The sequence below is a fragment of the Chiloscyllium punctatum genome, chromosome 30 (genome assembly GCF_047496795.1).
Source record: "Chiloscyllium punctatum isolate Juve2018m chromosome 30, sChiPun1.3, whole genome shotgun sequence".
NCBI classification, from domain to species: domain Eukaryota; kingdom Metazoa; phylum Chordata; class Chondrichthyes; order Orectolobiformes; family Hemiscylliidae; genus Chiloscyllium; species Chiloscyllium punctatum.
In genome coordinates this window covers 7,400,508-7,421,949 of record NC_092768.1, presented here as the reverse complement: position 1 = coordinate 7,421,949, position 21,442 = coordinate 7,400,508, and the positions used below count along the sequence as shown (strand labels likewise).

The 21,442-nt window shown below is 43.1% G+C and overlaps 1 protein-coding gene across 1 annotated transcript; it reads right to left on the bottom strand.

Annotated features, from left to right (window-relative positions):
• Nucleotides 1-20,076: 20,076 nt before the first annotated feature.
• LOC140455064 (probable G-protein coupled receptor 139) lies at nt 20,077-20,973 on the bottom strand. Its single transcript, XM_072549729.1, has one exon. It carries the CDS (start codon nt 20,971-20,973, stop codon nt 20,077-20,079), a length of 897 nt encoding a protein of 298 aa, XP_072405830.1.
• Between the last annotated feature and the right edge of the window lie 469 nt (nt 20,974-21,442).

Here is a 21,442-nt window from a genome sequence, read left to right as displayed (position 1 = left end):
GTTTCTCCCAATTAGAGCTACACGGCCACAATTCTCCCATTTAGCGGGACACTGCCCCAGTTCTCCCATACAGTGCTATATTGAATCAACTCTCAGTATTGAGTATTGATTTGCCCAAATTCTCTCTTTTACTCTGATGCACGTATTCAACACAATGGTGCCCTGCTCAATGTTTTTCTTTCATTAAGTGGTGCCCTACATTGAGTAAAGTGGTGCAACCTTGAAACATTTCTCCAACGTATGGATTCCATGTCTGTGTTCTCCTATTTACATGTGCTCTTATTATCACCCTGCACTAATTGTCTTATGTAATAATGCTATGCACCAATTCTCCAATTCCCTGATGCCCAACACCAATTCCCCCATTTCCTGATGTCCTGAACAAGTTCTCCACTCAGTGTTGTCTACACCAAATATTATTGATGCCCTAGCTCAATTGTCCCATTTAGGTGTGCCCTATTCTAATTCAACCATTCAGTATTGACCTTCCCCAATTCTCCCATTTATTCCTACAATGCACCATTCTCCCAATTTATCCTGTGTTCTCCATTTACATGTGCTCTTATTACCTCTCCGGAGGTAAAATACCTCTGGAATCTTTTGAAGATGTAACTCTGAAGATGGATAAGGGAGATCCAGTAGATGTAGTATACCTGGGCTTTCAGAAAGCCTTTGATAAAGTCCCACATAAGATATTAGTGAGCAAAATTAGGGTGCATGGTATTAGGTGCAAAATACTGACTTGGATTGAAAATTGGTTGGCTGACAGGAAACAAAGAGTAGTGATAAACGGCTCCCTTTCGGAATGGCAGGTGGTGACGAGTGGTGTGCCGCAGGGATCAGTGCTGGGACTGTAGCTTTTTACAATGTACATTAATGATATAGATAAAGGCATTAAAAGTAATATTAGCAAATTTGCTGATAACACAAAGCTGAGTGGCAGGGTGAAATGTGAGGAGGATGTTAGGAGATTACAGGGTGACCTGGACAGGCTAGGTGAGTGGACGGATGCATGGCAGATGCAGTTTAATGTGGATAAAAGTATGGTTATCCACTTTGGTGGCAAGAACAGGAAGGCAGATTACTACCTAAATGGAGTCAAGTTAGGTAAAGGAGCAGTACAATGAGATCTAGGTGTTCTTGTACATCAGTCAATGAAAGCAAGCATGCAGGTACAGCAGACACTGAAGAAATCTAAGAGCATGCTGGCATTCATAACAAGAGGAATTGAGTATAGAAGCAAAAAGGTCCTTCTGCAGCTGTACAGGGCCCTGGTGAGACCAGACCTGGAATATTGTGCACAGTTTTGGTCTCCAAATTTGAGGAAAGACATTCTGGCTATTGAGGGAGTGCAGTGTAGGTTCACGAGGTCAATTCCCGGAATGGCAGGACTATCTAATGCTGAAAGATTGGAACGACTGGGCTTGTATATGCTTGAGTTTAGAAGGCTGAGTGGGGATCTGATTGAGATGTATAAGATTATTGAAGGATTGGACACTCTGGAGGCAGGAAGCATGTTTCCGCTGATGGGTGACTCCCAAACCAGAAGACACAGTTTAAAAATAAGGGGTAGGCCATTTAGAACAGAGTTGAGGAGAATCTTCTTCACCCAGAGAGTGGTGAATGTATGAAATGCTCTGCCCCAGAAGGCTGTGGAGGCCAGGTCTCTGGATAATTTTAAGAAAGAGTTGGATAGATCTCTTAAGGATAGTGGAATCAAGGGTTATGGGGATAAGGCAGGAACAGGATATTGATTGAGGATAATCAGCCATGATCATAATGAATAGTGGTGCTGGGTCGAAGGGAAGAATGGCCTACTCCTGCACCTATTGTCTATTGTCTATTGACACCATTATGTGGAAAATGTGTGTCAGGGAATAACTAAATGTATGAATTGGAACAGTTTATCACAAAAAATGAGAATTGTGCAGGATCAGTTTTGGGAATTTGATATTGGTGATGCCTAAATTAGAGAATACTAGCACTAAATGCGAGAATTCGGGCAGTGAAGCACTAAATGGGAGAATTGGGTCATCTCGCATTAATTGGGAGAATTTGTGCAGAATATGATGAAGTGGGAATTGGTACAATGCAACACCAAATGGGAGATTTGGGGAAGGCCAATACTGAATGGGAGAATTAGAGTAGGGCACCCCTAAATGGGACAATCGGGCTAGGGCATTACTCACAGTTGGTGCAGGGCAACAATGAGTGGATAACTTGTTCAGGACATCATGAAATAGGGGAATTGGTGTTGGGCAACAGGGCACTGGAGAATTGGTGCATGGCATCATTAAATAAGACAATTGGTGCAGGGAGGTAATAAGAGCACATGTAAATGGGAGAACACAGGCATGGAATCTGCAAGTCTGATAAATTTTGCAAAGGAGCAGCAAAGTGGAGGTTCGATGCAGAACACCACTAAATGAAAACAAATTGAGCAGGGCACCATTATGTGGAAAATGTGTGTCAGAGAATAACTAAATGGGAGAGTTGGAGCAGTTCACCAAAAAAGGCGGGATTTGTGCAGGATCAGTTTTGGGAATTTGATATAGGTGACGCCTAAATTAGAGAATTCTGACACTGAATGTGAGAATTGGGGCATTGTAGCACTAAATGGGAGAATTAGTGCAGAATATGATTAAATGGGAGAATGGGTACAGTGCAGCACTGAATGGGAGAACTGGGGGGAAGGTCAATACTGAATGGGAGAATTAGAGTAGAGCACCCCTAAATGGGACAATTGGGCTAAGGCATCACTAATAATTGGTGTAGGTCAACACTGAGTGGAGAACTTGCCCAGGACATCAGGGAAAGGGTGAATTGGTGTTGGGCGACAGGGAATTAGAGAACTGGTGCATGGCATCATTAAAAGGACAATTGGTGCAGGGTGGTAAGAAGAACACATGTAAATGGGAGAACACAGGCATGGAATCTGTAAGTTGGAGAAATTTTGCAAATGAGCAGCAACGTGGGCACTAGTAAATGAAAAATTGAGCCGGGCGCCATTATGGGAAAATGTGTGTCAGTAATAACTAAATGGGACAGTTGGTACAGCGAACCACAAAAGTCGGGATTCGGGCAGGATCTGTTTTGGGAATTTGATATAGGTGACGCTTAAATTAGAGAATTCTGACACTAAATGCGAGAATTGGGGCAGTGTAGCACTAAATGGGAGAATTCAGTTCTCCAGATCCAGAATTGCTTTCTTCCTGGTAGGCTCCAGCACAATATGTTCTAAGAATCCATCTCGGAGGCACTCCACAAAGTCTCTTTCTTGGGGTCCAGTACCTGATTCTGATTCTCCTGATTCTCCCAGTCTACCTGCATTTTGAAATCTCCCATAACAACTGTAGTAATATCTGCGACAGGCCAACTTCAGCTCCTTATTCAACTTACCAGGCTACTGTTTGGGGCCTGTAGATAACTCCCATTAGGGTCTTTCTACCCTTAGAATTTCTCAGCTCTATCCATACTTACTCTACATCCCCTGATTCTAGGTCCTGCTCAACGTGTTTTCATTTTGTGGTGTCCTGCAACGAATCTCCACTTTGCTGCTCCTTTACAAACTTTCTCTGACTTACGGATTCGATGCCTGTGTTCTCCCTTTTACAAGTGCTCTTTTTACTACAATGTACCAATTATCTTTTTTACTGATGCTGTGTACCAATTCTCCAATTCACTGTTGCCCAACACCAATTTATCTGTTTCTTGATGTCCTGAACAAGTTATCCACTCAGTGCTGCCCAATACCAAATATTAATGATGCCCAAGCCCAATTGTCCCATTTCGGTGTGCCCCACTCTAATTTTCCCATTCAATATTGAGCTACCCAAATTCTCCTATTTAGTGCTACACTGCACCCATTCGCCAATTTCATCTTATTCTGCATCAATTCTTGAATTTAGACTGCCCCAATTCTACCATTTAGTGTGACACTGCCCCAATTCTCCCATTTGGGGCGACACCACCTCAATTCTCCCATTTAGTGTGAAACAGCCCTCATTCTCCCATTTGGGCTCTTCAACCGAAGTCTCCCTTTTAATGTGACACTGCCCAAATTTTCCCATTTAATGCTACATGGTCCAATCCTCCCACTTAATGTGACACTGCCCCAACCTTCCCATTCAGTGCCACAATGCCCAATTCTCACATTTAGTGTGACACTGCATCAGTTCTCCAATTTAGTTCTACACTGCCCCAAATCTCCCATTTACTATACATTGCCCCAATTCTTCCATTTACTGCTACACTGCACCAATTCTCCCATTATCTGATGCTCTGTCTGAAATTCCATTGGTGCACGGAAGTGAATCTCCAATTTACTGATGCTTACAACATTTCTTCTATTATTTTGATTCCCTGCCAGTGTTCCCCAATTTAGAGATGCTTTGCTGCAAGTTTCTAAACATTGACACTCCCACTAATTTTCTAATGTAATGGTACTGTGCACTGAATCTCCCATTTATTGATTCCCACTAATTCTCTCATTTCCTCGTGCCCTTGTACTAATTCTTCCATTTACAGACGCCCGTGTTCTCCCACTTGCTCCAGTTCTCGAAGTTATCAGCACCCTGCACTAGGTTTCTCACTTAATGGTGCCCCACACCAATTCTCGAATTCAATGTTCCTTAGCACCATTTCCCCCAATTACTGATATCCTGAAGAAGTTTCTCACTCTGTGTTGTCCTACACCTATCCTCATATTGATTGATGCCCTCTCCCAATTTGGGGGTGCCCTACACTAATTCTGCCAACCCATATGGTCTTGCTCTAATTCTCCTATTTAGTGCAAGACTGCCTCAAATCTTGCATTTATATCTAAACTGCACCAATTCTCCCATTATCTGATGCCCTGTTCCAAATTCTCATATTCAGATAAGCCCTTGCACAATTCTTCCATTTAGTAGTTCCTTGCGATGATTCTCCAATTTAGTGGCCTGCTGCCAGAATTCTTTCATTTTGGTGATCCCTGTATCAAATCTCCAAATTGCCAATCTTGCACACATCCTGCCTTTAGTAATGAACTGCACCATCTCTCCTATTTCGTTGTGCTTGTATTGAGTCTCCACCACTAATCCATTGCAAGGTTTGTCCTAATTACTGATCCTCTGCCCGTGTCTCCCATTTGCTCTAATTCTCGAAGTTATCATCAGCCTGCAGCAGGTCTCACATTTACTGATACCCTCACCAATTCTTCAATTCAGTGTTGCTGAGCACCATTTCCCCCAATTACTGATGTCCCAAACAATTTCTCCTCTCGGTGTTCCCCTACACCAATCGTCATATTGACTGCTGCACCCGCCCAATATCGGGGTGCCCTCCTCTAATTCTCCCATTCAGTATTGTACTGCCCCAATTCTCCCACTTAGTGCCATACTGCACCAATTCTCCCATTATCTGATCGCCTATACTAATTCTTCCATTATGATGTCCTGAAAACGTTCTTCACTCAGTGTTGCCTAAACCAAGCCCCATATTGACTGATGTCCTCACCCAGTTTAGGGGTGGCCTACTCTAACTGTCCCGTCCAGTATTGTCCTGCCCCAGGCATTCCATTCAGTACTACACTGGACCAATTCTCCCATTATCTGATGCCCTTTCCAAATTCCAGCGGTGCCCTGAACAGAATCTCCATTTTACTGATGCTTCCAACAGTTCTTCTTTTTATTGATTCCCTGCCAGTGTTCCCCAGTTTAGACATGCTGTGCTCCAAGCCTCTAATATATCGGCACTCTCACCAATTTTCTAACCTTTTGGCACTTTGCACCAAATCTCTCCTTTACTGATTCCCACTAATTCTCCCATTTCTTCATACCCCTGTCAAGATTCTTCCATTTACTGACGTCCGAGACTGAGTTGACAATTTAGGGGTGCCCTACTCCAATTCCCCCATTTACTAGTGCCATGCCTCAGTTCTCTAATATAGCTCCACTGTGCACCAGTTCTTCCATTTATTTTTTTCTCTTCGACAATTATTCCATTCAATAGTTCACTGCTAGAATTCTCTAACCTTGGCAATCCCTGCATCAAATCTCCAAATTACCAATCCTGCACACATCCTCCCTTTAGTGGTGAACTGCACCAACTCTCCCATTTCGTGGTGCATTATATTGAATCTCCACCACTTATCCTTTGCAACATTTCTCCTATTTACTGATTCACTGTCCGTGTTCTCCCATTCGCTCCAATTCTCGAAGTTGTCAGCACCCTGTACCAAGCTTCTTATTTACGGATGCCCCGCACCAATTCTCCAATTCAGTGTTGCTTACCACCACTTCCCTCAATAACTGATGTCCTGATGAAGTTCTCCACTCAGTGGTGCCCAACACCAATCCTCATATTGACTGATGCCTTTGCCCAATTTAGGGGTGCCCTACTCTAATTGTGCCATCCTGTATTTTCCTGTCCCAATTCTCCCATTTAGAGCTATACCGCCCCAAATCTCCCATTTAGTGCTAAACTGCACAAATTCACCTATTATCGCCAATTTAGTGGAGCGCTGCCAGAATTCTTAAGTTTAGGCATGGACAGGTTGGACGGATGGGTCAGTTTCCATGCTGCACATCTCGATGGCTGTATTTCAGGTCCAGCTTCACTGTACCAATTCTCCTATTTATCAATCCTGCAGAAATCCCGGAAATGCATCAATTCTCCCTTTGAGTATTATCCTGTCCCAGTTCTCCCACTTAGAATTTAATGGAACCTGCATGAAATCTCCAATTATTGATGCACTCTATCAATCCCTACCATTTAGTTGTTCCCTGATACATTTATTCCACCTATGGATTTTTTTTTCATTTTGGGGTGCACTGAACTGAATCCCTAATTTACTGATCCTTGCAACATTTCTCCTTTTTAGTGGTTCCCTGACCCAATTCCCAAATTTAGACATGATGTGCTCCAATTCTCTAATACATTGGCATTCCCATCAATTTTCTACTGTAATTGCACTGTGTATAGAATCACCAGTTTATTGATTCCCAACAAGTCCCACATTTACTCATACCCCTAGATGAATTCTTCCATTTACTGATGCTCGTGCCTGATTCTACCATTCAGAGGTGCCCTAATCTAATTCTCCTATTTACTTGGTGCCAAACCTCAGTTCCCTAATTTAGTTCTACTGCACACCAGTTTTTCCATTTAGTATTTCTCTGCAATGATTTTCCCATTTAGTGATCCACAGTCAGAAATCTTTAATCTTGGCAATGTCTGCATCAAATCTCCAGAATTCTGGTACATGTACATAGCCTCCCTTTAGTGGTGAACTGCACCAACTCTTCAATTTCGTGGTGCACTTTATTGACTCTCCACCACTAATCCTGTGCAACATTTGTCCTATTTACTGATTCCCATGTTCTCCCATCTGCGCCATTTCTCGAAATTATTAGCATCTTTCACCAGGTCTCTCATTTACTGCTGCCCCGCACCAATTCTTCAATTCAGTCTTGCCCAGCACCATTTCCTCTATTTACTGATGTCCTGAATAGATTCTCCACTCAGTGTTGCCCTACACCAATCCTCATTGACTGATTACCTCGCCCATTTTGGGGTGTCCTACTCTAATTCCCCGCAACAATTCTTCATTTCAGTGTTGCTCAGCACCATTTCCCCCAATTACTGATGTCCTGAACATGTTCACCACTCTGTGTTGACCTACACCAAATCTCATATTGACTTATGTCCTCACCCAATTTCAGATTCCAGTAGTGTACTGAACTGAATCGCCAATTTACTACATTTCTTCTTTTTATTGATTCCCTATCCCCATTCCCCAATTTAGTCATGTTCTGCTCTAAGTCTCTAACATATCGGCACTCCCACCAATTTTCTAAAGTAATGATCACTGTGCACTGAATCTCCCGTTTATTGATTCTCACTAATTTCATGTTTCTCATACCCTTGTACTGATTCTTCCATTCACTGATGCCTGAGACTGATTCTACCATTTAGGGTTGCATTGCTCCAATTCTCACATTTACTAGTGCCATGCCTCAGTTCTCTAATATAGTTCCACAGCGCGCCAGTTTTTCCAATTAGTATTTCTCTGCAACAGTTCTCCCATTTTGTGGTCTGCTGCCAGATTTCTGTAACCTTGGTGATCAATGCATCAAATCTCCAAATTACCAATCCTACATATATCCTCCATTTCGTGGTGAACTGCACGAACTCTCCCATCTTTTGATGCACTGCATTGAATCTCCACCACTAATCCTTTGCAACATTTGTCCCATTTCCGTGTTCTCACATTTACTCCAGTTCTCGAAGTTACCAGTACCCTACACCAGGTTTCTCTTTTACTGATGCCCCACACCAATTCTTCAATTCAGTGTTGCTTCGCACCATTTCCCCCAAAAACTGATGTCCGGAATAAGTTCTCCACTGTGTGTTGCCATACACCCATGCTCATATTGACGGATGTCCTTGCCCAATTTATGGGTGCCCTGCACTAATTCTGCCATCCTGTATTGTCCTGTCCTGATTCTCCCATTTAGTACTACACTTCCCCAAATCTCCCATTTAGTGCGACACTGCATCAATTCTCCCATTATCACCAATTTAGAGGAGCACTGCCAGAATTCTTAAATTTAGGCGTGGACAAATTGGACAAAAGGTTCTATTTCCGTGGTGTACATCTCTATGACTCTATTTTGGGCTCACCTTCCCTGTACCAATTGTCCCATTTATCAATCCTGCACAAATCCGGAAATACACCAATTCTCCCTTTGAATATTATCCAGCTCCAATTCTCCTCCTTAGCATATAATGGCCCCTGCACGAATTCTCCAATTATTGATGCCCTGCACTAATTCCTTCCAGTTAACTGTTCCCTGATACATGTATTCCACACACGGCTGTCCTGCTGATTTTTTTTTCCATTTTGTGGTGCACTGAGCTGAATCTCCAATTTACTGATGCTTGTAACATTTCTCCTTTTTACTGGTTCCCTGCCCCCAATTCCCTAATTTAGACATGCTGTACTCCAATTCTCTAATATATTGGCACTCCCACTCATTTTATCCAATTTACTGATGCTGGCAACATTTCTTCTTTTATTGATTCCTTGCCCCTAATCCCCAATTTAGGCATGCTGTCCTCAATATATTGGCACTCCCACCAATTTTCTGATGTAATGGCTTTGCACACCATATATCCCATTCATTGATTCCCATCAATTCCCCCATTTACTCATACCCCTATACGAATTCTTCCATTAACTGATGCCCTAACCCGAGTCTAACAAATAAGGGTGCCCTATGCTAATTCTTACTTTCATTGGTACCAAGCACCAATTCTCCAATTAGGTCCACTGTGAACCAGTTCTTCCATTTTGTATTTCTCTGCAACAATTCTCCCACTTCGTAGACCACTGAAAGAATTCTGTCATCGTGGAGATCCTTGCATCAAATCTCCAAATTACCAATTCTGCACATATCCTCCCTTTCGAGGGGAACTGCAGGAACGCTCCCATTTCGTGGTGCACTGTATTGAATCTCTACCACTAATCCTTTGCAACATTTGTCCTATTTACTGTGTCACTGCCAGTGTTCTCCCATTTGCACCAATTCTCGAAGGTATCAATGCCCTGCACCAGTTCTCTCATTTACTGATGCCCCGCACCAATTTTCCAATTCAGGGTTGCTGAGCACTATTTCCCGTATTTACTGATGTCCTGAACAAGTTCTCCACTCAGTGTTGCCCTACACCAATTCCCATGTTGACTGACGCCCTCGCCTAATTTAGACATGTCCTACTCTAATTCTGCCATCGTCTATTGTCCTGCCCAAAGTCTCCCATTTAGTGCTACACTGCACCAATTCTCCCATTATCTGATGCCCTGTTTCAAATTTAGATAAATCCTTGCTCAATTCTTCCATTTAGGAGTTCCTTGCAATGACTCTCTAATTTAGTGGAGTACTGCCAGAATTCTTAAATTTAGGCATGGTCAAGTTGGACTGAAGGATCTGTTTCCTTGCTGTATATCTCTATGGCCCTTTTTGGAGCTCCGCTACCCTCCACCATGGGTCTATTTAGGGCTTCGCTTCCCCACACCAAATACTCCATTTACCAATTCTGCACAAATCCTGGAAATGCACTAACCCACCCTTTGAGTATTATCTTACCCCAGTTCTTCCACTTAGAATTTAATGGCACCTGCACGAATTCCCCACTTGTTAATACCCTGCATTAATTCCTTCCATTTAGTTGTTCCCTGCTACACTTCTTCCACATATGAGTGCCCTAATGATTTTTTTCATTTTGTGGTGCACTGAAGTGAATCTCCAATGTACTGATGCTTGCAACATTTCTGCCTTTTTTATTCCCTGGACCTATGTTGCAAGCAAGAGTGAATTGGACATTCAGTTCAGCGCACCACTAAATGAAAAGAAAAGCTGCAAAAATGAATTAAATGTGATAATTGGTGCATTGTAGCACTAAATGGGAGAATTGGTGCAGTGTAGCACTAAATGGGAGAATTGGTGTAGTGTTGCACTAAATGTGAGCATTGGGGAAGGACAAATCTGCATGGCAGAATTGGCATAAGGCACACCTAAATTGGGCGAGAACATCAGTCAATATGAGGCTTGGTGTTGGGCAATGCTGAGTCGTGAACTTGTTCAGAACATCAGTAATTGGGTGAAATGCTGCTGAGCAGCACTGAATTGAGGAATTTGTGCAGGCATCAGTAAATCAGAGATAAGCTGCAGGGTGCTGATAATTTCGAGAATTGGAACAAATTGGGAAACACGAGCAGTGAATCAGTAAATAGGGCAAATATTGCAAATTATTAGTAGTGGAGATTCAATACAGTGCCCTAGGAAATGGGGGAGTTTCTGCAGTTCACCACGAAAGGGAGGATATGTGCAGGATCGGTAATTTGTAGAATTGATACAGGGATCGCCACGATTAGATAATTTTGGCAGCAGACCACTAAATGGGAGATTTGTTGCAGAGAAATACTGAATGGAAGAATTAGTGCAGAGTGGAACTGCATTAGAGAACTGAGACATGGCACGAGCAAATGTGAGAAGATAAAGCATCAGATGAAGTTGACACCGCTGGTAAAATAACATTAAGATTCTAGTGGACAGTTCTGAGGAGGTTCCACAGCAGCCCGTCATTTTGCAAAAAACTGTGCCTGTTTGGGACAGTTGAAACTGGCTTGTTTGGGAACTGCCCTAAAATTAAGATTAGTGGCTGAATCACCAAAGGTAGGACAAGGGGGCATAGCTTTAAATTAAGGGGGGGTAGATATAGGACTGATGTTAGGGGTAGGTTCTTCACTCAGCGAGTCGTAAGTTCATGGAATGCCCTGCCAGTAGCAGTAGTGGACTCTCCCTCTTTATGGGTATTTAAGCGGGCATTGGATAGGTATATGGAGGATAGTGGGTTAGTGTAGGTTAGGTGGGCTTTGATCGGCGCAACATCGAGGGCTGAAGGGCCTGTACTGCGCTGTATTCTTCTATGTTCTATGTTCTATGATATTGTTTTGGACACAGTTCAGCAGGTTCTTATGGCTAACTGTTTGTGCCTCATGATGAGTGGCCTGCCCGGCAGCTGTGTCTTGATAATGTTTGAGGTCAATCACTACTGTACCTGTTCTTTCATGTGAAAACACAATAATGTTGACCATGATTTGCATTGAATTCACTGTGGATTTTGGCTTCATGATTTTATTCATTTCACATTGTGCTCTTCAGTAACTTCAAATCGTTTTTTTTTAATGTCTGTTTCATTGTAACATTCGATGATACTGGAGTTCTCCAAATTGGATTTGTGATTATCTTAAATTTGGGGATACAGACTTTCATCCAATTCAGTATACCTTTCTCCAGATACCATTTGCTCCCCTTAGCTCTCAGAACAAAATTAACTACTTGTTGAAAACACTCAGTGTTTCAGACACACCCTCCTCTTGCAGCAGTAAGTTGCGGGGGCTCACCGTTCTTGGTGAAGGAACCTCACGTCATATCAGTCCTAAATATCCTACTCGGTGGTGCTCAGAATGTGGCCACAGGTTCATAACATTCCTTTAATCAGATCATTCTTAGTACTCTTGCCCTGCCCAGTCTTCTTGGAAACTGAGTTTTAAGTTTAGTTTTAGAGACTTACATTGTTATAACATCCTCTGTCTTTCTTCTTGACTTCAGTCAAATTATCCAATGCGTCTTCATAGGTCAGTCCTACCAACCCCAGGAGTCAGTCTGGTGAATTTTCGTTGTATTTCCTCCATGCCAAAACCTTTTTCAGATAAGGAGACCAAATCTGCAGTTAATATCCCAGATGTTATCTCACCAATGGCGGAAATAATCACAAAAAGATTTCCCTTCGACATTACTCAAATGGTTTTGCTATCCCGCCAACATTTCTTTGCTTTCTTCACAGCCTTCTTCACCTGCATGATTACTTTCATGGATTGGTGTACATGTGCACCCATGAATTGTTGCACCTCACAACTTCCCAATGTATCGTCATTCAGGTAATAATCTACCTTCTTGTTCTTGTTATCAAAGTGTCATCTTCATCTGCCGTGTTTTGGCCATTAAAGCAAATTGTTCAAATTACACTGAAGCATCCACATCTATCCAAATTTCTTGTTAATGGGTGTTATTGTACTCGCCTCTACCACTTCCTCTGGCAGTTCGTTCCATATAAACATCACCCACTGTGTGAAAAATATAACCTCAAGTCCCATTAATATGTTCTCCTCCCTAACCTAATACCAATGCCTTTATGTTTTAGACTTCCATGTACTGGGGAAAAGACCTTGGCTATTTACCTTATCTATGCCCAGCCATGCTTTTATAAAGCTCTATGAGATCACCCCTCAGCGTCCTTTGGTCCAAGCATAAAAAGGTTTTGCAACATATTCAGCTGCTCCTAATCCTCTTTCTTGCCAATCTGAATAATGTCCTTACAATTGTTTTATTCATCAATTCCAGTTCAATAATATCCCATCTATAGCAGGGCTAACCGAATTATATTCAGTACTCCAAATGTAGCCTTAAAAATGACTGCGCAGCCGTAACAAGTTGTCACAATTCCTCTACTCAATTTCTGACCAATCAAAGCAAGCATTTGAAATGTCTCCTTAATCACCTGTTTACCAATGGTGCAACTTTGAAGAAACTCTGTTCAATAATACTCACCGGTTCCCAACCATTAACCCTGTAAGTCCTGCTTTGGTCTGTGTCACATTAATGTATTTGCTCACATCCATCCAAAGCAGACACCATCTGCGACTGCGTGCTCAAATGTAACAAGATCTGCACAACATTCAGGTGGAGAGTGTTGATGCACCATCTAATGTCTTTAACATTCGATCCCTCTGCCAATGCACATATGCAGTAATGTGTACCCTACGCAAGATGTAATTCAACAATTTACCTGAGCTCCTGGCAAAGTACCTTCCCAGCTTGTGATAATAGACAATAGGTGCAGGAGTAGGCCATTCTGCCCTTCGAGCCTGCACCACCATTCAATATGATCATGGCTGATCATCCTTAATCAGTATCCTGTTCCTGCCTTATCTCCATAACCCTTGATTCCACTATGCTTGAGAGCTCTATCCAACTCTTTCTTAAATGAATCCAGAGACTGGGCCTCCACCGCCCTCTGAGGCAGAGCATTCCACACAGCCACTACTCTCTGGGTGAAGAAGTTTCTCCTCATCTCTGTCCTAAATGATCTACCCCATATTTTTAAGCTGTGTCCTCTGGTTCGGCATTTACCCATCAGCGGAAACATGTTACCTGCCTCCAGAGTGTCCAATCCTTTCATAATCTTATATGTCTCAATCGGATCCCCTCTCAGTCTTCTAAACTCAAGGGTATACAAGCCCAGTCGCTCCAGTCTTTCAGTGTAACATAGTCACGCCATTCCGGGAATTGACCTCATGAATCTACGCTGCACTCCCTCAATAGCCAGAAGGTCTTTCCTCAAATTTGGAGACCAGAACTGCACACAATACTCCAGGTGTGGTCTCACCAGGGCCCTGTACAGCTGCAGAAGGACCTTTTTGCTTCTATACTCAATCTCTCTTGTTATAAAGGCCAGCATGCTATTAGCCTTCTTCACTACCTGCTGTACCTGCATGCTTACCTTAATTGACTGGTGTACAAGAACACCCAGATCTCTTTGTACTGTCCCTTTACCTAAATGCATTCCATTTAGGTAGTAATCTGCCTTCCTGTGCTTGCCATACATTTATTCACATTAAACTGCATCTGCCATGCATCTGACCACTCACCTAACCTGTCCGGGTCACCCTGGTAGGCTCCAGCACAAGCTGTTCTAAGAATCCATCTCGGAGGCCCTTCACAAAGCCTCTTTCTTGAGGTCCAATACCATCCTGATTCTCCCACTCTACCTGCATGTTGAAATCCCCCATAACAACTGTAGTAACATCTTTGGAAAAAGGTCAATTTCAGCTCCTGATTCAACTGACATCCGACATCCAGACTACTGTTTGTGGGTCTATAGATAATTCCCAAAGGTCTTTTTATCCTTAGAATTTCTCAGCTCTATCCATACTGACTCTACATCTCCTGATTCTAGGTCACCCCGTGCAAGGGACTGAATATCATCCCTTACCAACATGGCCACCTCACCCCCTCTGCCCATCAGTCTGTCCTTACGATAGCACGTGTAGCCTTGAATATTCATTCCCAGGCCCTGTCCACTTGAAGCCACGTCTCAGTTATCCCCACGATATCCCTAATATCGTATCTGCCAATTTCTAATAGAGCCTCAAGCTCATCCATCTTATTTCTAATGCTTCGTGCATTCATATATAGTATTTTTAATTTGTTACTGCCCTCACCCTTCCCATCAACACCTATTTCACTCAACCTTACAGCATGATCCCTTTCTGAGTTTTCTGCCTCATTGATACAGTTGTCTTTCTTGAATTCCCTTGTTCTAACTTTCCCTCAATTTCCTTCTTAAACATCCAGCACCACCACCCCCCCCCACCCCCCCCCCCCCCCACCCCGCTACTTAGTTTAAACATAGCTGTGTTGCAGTAACAAACCTGCCTGCCAGAATGCTGGTCCCTAACCTATTAAGGTGCAAATTGTCTCTCTTGTATAATTTATGCTTACTGCAAAGCATACCTCAGTGATCCAAGAATTTAAATCCTTGCTTCCTGCACCAATTCCCCAGCCACACGTTCAAGTCCATTACCTCCCTGTTCCTGACCTCTCCAGCTCGAGGAACTGGAAGCAAACCGGAGATAACCACCTTGGACGTCCTGCTTTTCAGCCTTCTTCCTAGTTCTCTGAAGTCCCGCTATAGTATGTTCCTCCTCTTCTTCCCGACATCATTTGTGCCGACATGTACCACCACCTCTGGCCTTTCACCTTCATCCTTGAGGATTTCCTGCACTCTCTCTGTGATGTCTTTAACCCTGGCACCAGGAAGGCAGCATACCATACTTAAGTCCTGCCTGCTGCCACAAAAACCCCGGTCAGTTCCTCTCACTATGGAGTCCGACTTTTCCAATCTGTCTCCACGCCAACTTTTGATTGACAGACCTGGCCACCTGGTGGACTGGCAGTGTCATCTGTCTCTATTGTTTCCAAAAGATTCAACTTGTTCCTGACAGGTACTTCCCCCGGGGTCTCTTGCACCTGTCTTCTCTCTGCCTTCCTCATCGTCTGCTCTCTTCTGGTACGATTGGTGTAATAACCTCGCTGAAGGCCTTGTCCAGAAAGATCTCGTTCTCTCGGATAAGCTTCAGGTCCTCGAGTTCTTTCAACAATGCTGCAATATGATCTGTCAGTAGCTGAACGTGCACACACTTTCCACACTTATACGGGCCAGACACACCAGAGTGGTTGACCTCCCACATCAAGCACGTAGCGCACTGAACCAGCTGGGCAGTCATGTTTTCACCCTCTTCAACTGCGGCATAATCACTTCATTCAACCTCCTTGTCAAAGACTCCTGAGCTAAAGCCTCACTCTTCACTCCACATGATGACTGCCATTTAGATGGACAAGACAGCAGACACAATGGAACACTGCCACTGTGGGTGCACGTTCAAACCACACATCATCCTTACTTGGAAATATGTTGAGAATACTTCACTGTCATTAGATCAAGAATTATCCTTATCACAAATGCCATTGTTCAATATTGGCCTGGACACTGCTTCATCGGTACCCATGACAAAATGATCCGTAGTTTTGATAGAAACGGGTCACAATGTTGTTGTGCTTTCATCCAGTAATGCTTCTCTACGTCGACCTTTACTCCTTCTGGACCTACTAACATAGAACAATAATGAGCAGAACAAGCCCTTCGTCTCTCAATTTTATGCTGACTTGTGAACTAATCGAAGACTATATCCCTACATCATCATCATCCATGTCCTAATCCAAGGATTGGTTAAATCTCACTCATGTGGCCTAGTTAAGTCCATTGCCAGGCAAGATATTCCACGCCCTTATCACTGTCTGTGTAAAGAACCTGCTTCTGACATCTATCTCCAATCTATCGTCCCTCAATTTGTAGCTATGCCCCTTTGTACAAGCTGACATCATCATCCTAGGAAAAAGACTTTCACTGTCTATCTAATCCTCTGATCATCTTGTATGTCTCTATCAAATCCCCTCAGCCATTTTCATTCCAATGAGAACAGACTCAATTCTCTCAACCTTCCCTCAGAAGACCTTCCCTCCAGACCAGGCAACATCCTGGTAAATTTCCTCTTCACCTTTGCCAATGCTTCCACATCCTTGCTGTAGTGGGGTGACCAAAACTGCACACATTACTCCAATTTCTGAAGGACTAGCGTTTTGTATAGTTGCAGCATGTCATTCTGGCTCCAGAACTCAATCCCTCTACCAGTAAAACCTAACACACCATATGCCTTCTTAACAGCACTATCAACCTGGGTGGCAATTTTCAGGGAATCTATGTACATGGACTCCACGATCCCTCTGCACATCCACACTATCAAGAATCTTTCCACTCACCCACTATTCTGCCTTCCTGTTATTCTTCCCAAAGTGAATCACCACACATTTATCTGCATTGAACTCCATTTGCCACCTCTCAGCCCAATTCTTCAGTTTATCCAAGTCCCCCTGCAACCTGCAATGTTCTTCCACACTGTCTGCCGACTTTAGTGTCATCTGATAACTTATGAACTCATCCACCTATGCCTGAGTCTAAGTCATTTATAAAAATGACAAATAGCAGTGGTTATAAAACAGATCCCTGTGGTATACCACTAATAACCGAAGTCCAGGCAGAATGTTTTCCATCAACCAACACTCGCTGCCTTTTTCCAAACAGCCAACTTCTAATCCAAGCTGCCACATCACCCTTAATCACATGCCTCTGCACTTTCTCCAACAGCCTACCATGTGGAATCATATCAAAGACTGCACTGAAGTCCATTTACACATCGTCAACTACCCTACCCTCATCTACATGCTTGCTCACCTTCTCAAAAAACTCAATGAGGTTTGTGAGACATGACCTGCCCTTGACGAAACCATGTTGACTATCTGCAATCAAATTGATGCTTGCTGTATGATTATAATTCCTCTCGCTCATAATCCTTTCCAAAATTTTACCTACAACAGACGTAAAGCTCACTTCTCTATAATTACCTGGGTCATCTCTACTGCCCTTCTAGAAAAAAAGGGGTCCAAGTTTTGTAATCCTCCAGTAATAAACTTGTAGACGATCACGACTCAAAGATCAAAGCCAAAGGCTCCAACGCATCCTCACTAGTTTCCCAGAGAATCGTGGGGTAAATCCCATCTGGCCCAACGGACTTGTCTACTTTCACTCCTTCTAGAATTTATAATACCTCTTCCTTACTAACCTTGAGATCCTTTCTAGTCTAATACCTCGTATTTCATTCTTCTCCTCTGCAAAGTTCACCTTTTTCTGAGTGAAAACAAATGACAAATATTCGTTTATCACCTCCCTGATCCCTATAGGGTCCACACACAACTTCCCACTTCTGTCTTTGACTGACCTTATTTCTACTCTAGTCATCCTATTATTCCTCACAGACCGACTGAAAGCATCCTTTATTCTATCTTCTAAAGAATGCTCATGTTCTCCCTTGTTCTTCTTACCTCTCCCCTTAAATCTTTCCTAGCTAATCTGCGACTCTCCATCACCTCATTTGAACCATCCCGTCCCATCATCACATAAAACTCCTTCCACTTAACATGCAATGCAACTTCGTTAGTAAACCATGGTTCCCTTACCTTATCACTTCCTCCCTGCCTGACAGGGACATACCTATCAAGGACATGCAATATCTTGTCCTTAAACCATCTCCACATTTCAATTGTCCCCGTTCCCTGCAATTTGCTACCCCATTGTATACATACTAAGTCTGGCCTAATCGCATTATAATTGCTCTTCCCCCATCGATAAGACTTGCCCTATGAGATGTACCTATCCCTTTCCATCGCTAAACTAAATGTAACCTAATTATGGTCACTTTCGCCAAAGTGTTCACCTACCAGTAAATCAAACACATGGCCCGGTTCATTTCCAAGACCAGGTTCAGTGTGACATCCCCTCTTGTCGACTCTTTGGCATACCATGTCAAGAAACCCTCCTGCACACATTAGATGAAAACTGATCCACCCGACGTACTAGAGTAATAGCATTTCCAGTCAATATTAGGGAAGTTAAACTCCCCCATAATGATCACTCTCTTCCTTTCACTCCTGCCCAGAATTGTTTTGCCAATCCTCTCCTCCACATCCCTGGAACTCTGCGGAGGGCTATAAAAAAAAACTCCCAGCAGTGTGTCCCCATTCTTTCCTGTTTCTCACCTCAGCCCATACTACCTCAGTAGCCGAGTCCTCATCAAAAGTTCTTTCAGCCACCGTTATACTGTCACACCTCCCCCACTTTTACTGCCTGTCCTTTTCTTAATGAAAGATCTAAACCCTGGAACCTGCAAAATCCATTCCTGACCCTGCTCTATCAATGTCTCCGACATGGTCACAACATCGAAGTGTTAAAGTCCAGGCTTAAAGTCCTCTCAAAACCTTTCACGAAGGTCGCCCAGACTCTAACTTTTCCAGTTGTTTTAGGTAGGTGTAAGGTGCATTTTCTAGGTTTGATGCACCTGGTCAAACCACTTGGCTTCAAGTAAAACAGAATTTATTTACACACCACTGAGTGAAACACAAATGGAAATAGAATTTCAATGAACGCCTATTGGACAACAGAAGTCACACGGTAACCCCACAAATTAGCAAAGGAGCTGTTCCAATTCTCTGTAACAACCCCATAAAAACAATGCGTGGAAAAAAAATTAAGTTTAAATACAGGTTCTTACGGGACAGATGTTAGAGAGTGGCATCTGTTGAACCAAGGAAGCCTTTTGTTTTCGTAGCAGTGTTCTGTGGCCAGCAGTTTAAGCAAAACCAAACCAGAATTTTAAAAACCCTGAACTGGGAGAACTGGCCATTGCCCTGCCATTGGACAAGTGTTCTTCTTTAAACTAAAAGACCTTATCCCTGATTATTGTTTTAGCAAGTATCTGTTAGCCATAATCAAAGTGGCCTAAATCCAGACAAATTGGAACCTCTGCCTTTCACGATCCTTTGGAAAAGAAAACAAGGACAACATAACTGTGTTAAAGGGAGAAGCATTATCACAAATGACACTGTGCAAATTCAATCACTTGATTACAAAGGACATATTTTATTTTGTTCATTCGAGAACGTGGGAATCCCTGGCAAGTTTAGTATTATTTCCAGACATCAGTTACATCTCAGTCTTAGATACACATGGCTGTTCTGAGATACACATGGCTGTGAATCGCCCATCACATACATGATGCACCAGCTAAAATTGTCAAAATTCCTTCCTGACGCTACAATCGATTTTTGAAGGCAATTAATTTTAATTGTGTCAACCACGAATGACTACATACTAGCATTAGGCTAGTATTATTTGCATGAAAAATTCATCATTTTCCATAGTGGCATTTGAGCCAATGTCCCAGAATATGAGTTTGGGTTCGGGATTACAGGCCCAGTGAGGTTAACATTGCAACAACAATTCCCCTATTAATATAAATTATTTACGTTGCTTTCTGAGCAGAACATAGGGAGATTTCAGCAGGTTCTTCACCTCCTCTCTGAACCTCCTCTGGGTCAGAGCGTAAATGCAAGTGTTTGTGCAGGAGCTGGTGCACATCAGCAGGAACGCCGCCCTGATTGCCACATAGAGTGAGTTTGAAACTTGGAATGTCGTAATGTGGGTAACACCAACACAGATGTGGATGACTGTGATGGGTGCGGTTAACACCACAAAGCAGCCAGAGATGGTGAAGAGCAGAACGATGGAGGTCCTCCTGCTCTTCAGCTCGGGGTCTCTGCCCATCTCCCCAGCACCACCTCTGCTGCTCTTCAGGGCCCGGCGAACTCTGCTGGCCACTAGGATGTGGTGGGCAGTGAGAGAGTTCAACAGCAGCAGCAGGGGAATAGGAAGAAATATATTTGAGATGTTGGTGAGCCATTGGTGAGCTGCCCAGGCCGGTGAAGTGAGGTAAGCGGAGACTGTGCGGCAGCCCCACTGTACATTGTTCAGAACATGAGTGGGTTCATAGCGAAAAGACAAGGGAATGTTGACCATAATGCTAAGAGCACTCACAATAGACATAACCACATTGGCTGTTCTTTCAGTGCAATATCTTGCCTTTAATTTGTCGCAGCAAATTGCTACAAAGCGGTCAACGGTGAAGGCGATGGTAAACCAGATGGAGAGCTGGAGGCTCAGCCCTTGCAGGAAGGCACTGAGTCGACAGGCTGGAGTGTAGTTCAGCAGTGAGCCCGGGAAATGATACTTGATGATCTGGCTCACAAACACGTTGAAGACAAGGACCATCAGATCTCCCGTTGCCATGGCAGTCATGTAGCGAGTGATTCCTTTGGAAAGGCCGCACTTCCCTTGGGAAAGAATCAGCACTGTCATCAGGTTCGCTGTAAGAAATTCCAATCATGAGATGTGGCAAAGCACCCCAGAGATGTGCAATGGTAAGTTCTTGGATTGAACAGGTCTGAGGTGTTGCTGGCAATTATAGACTTGAACTTCAACGAAAAACAGTGAAATCGCGTTAGCAATACATTAACTGTGCCATAGAAATAATGAACATGTATTGTCAGGAATAATATATTCAATTGCTCATCACTTTGCACCGCTAGCTATCCTGATTTCAAGAAAACAAATATTGTTACTTTAGAAGTCACAGAGGAGATTCACTTGCCACATTGTTGCGATTACGATCTTGTTGGCTGAAGTAAGGTTGTGGCCATCACCATTGTGTCTGGAAGAATATAAGGTGATCTCATTGAAAAATGTAAGATCCTGAGTGGACTAGATAAAGTGGAACACAAAAGGAGATAGTTTCCTCTTGATTACAGCGATTAAGACGAGAGGACAC

Bases quoted from the DNA above. Each gene is read 5' to 3' on its own strand.
- LOC140455064 (XM_072549729.1), bottom strand. From the start codon at position 20,973: ATGACAGTGCTGATTCTTTCCCAAGGGAAGTGCGGCCTTTCCAAAGGA.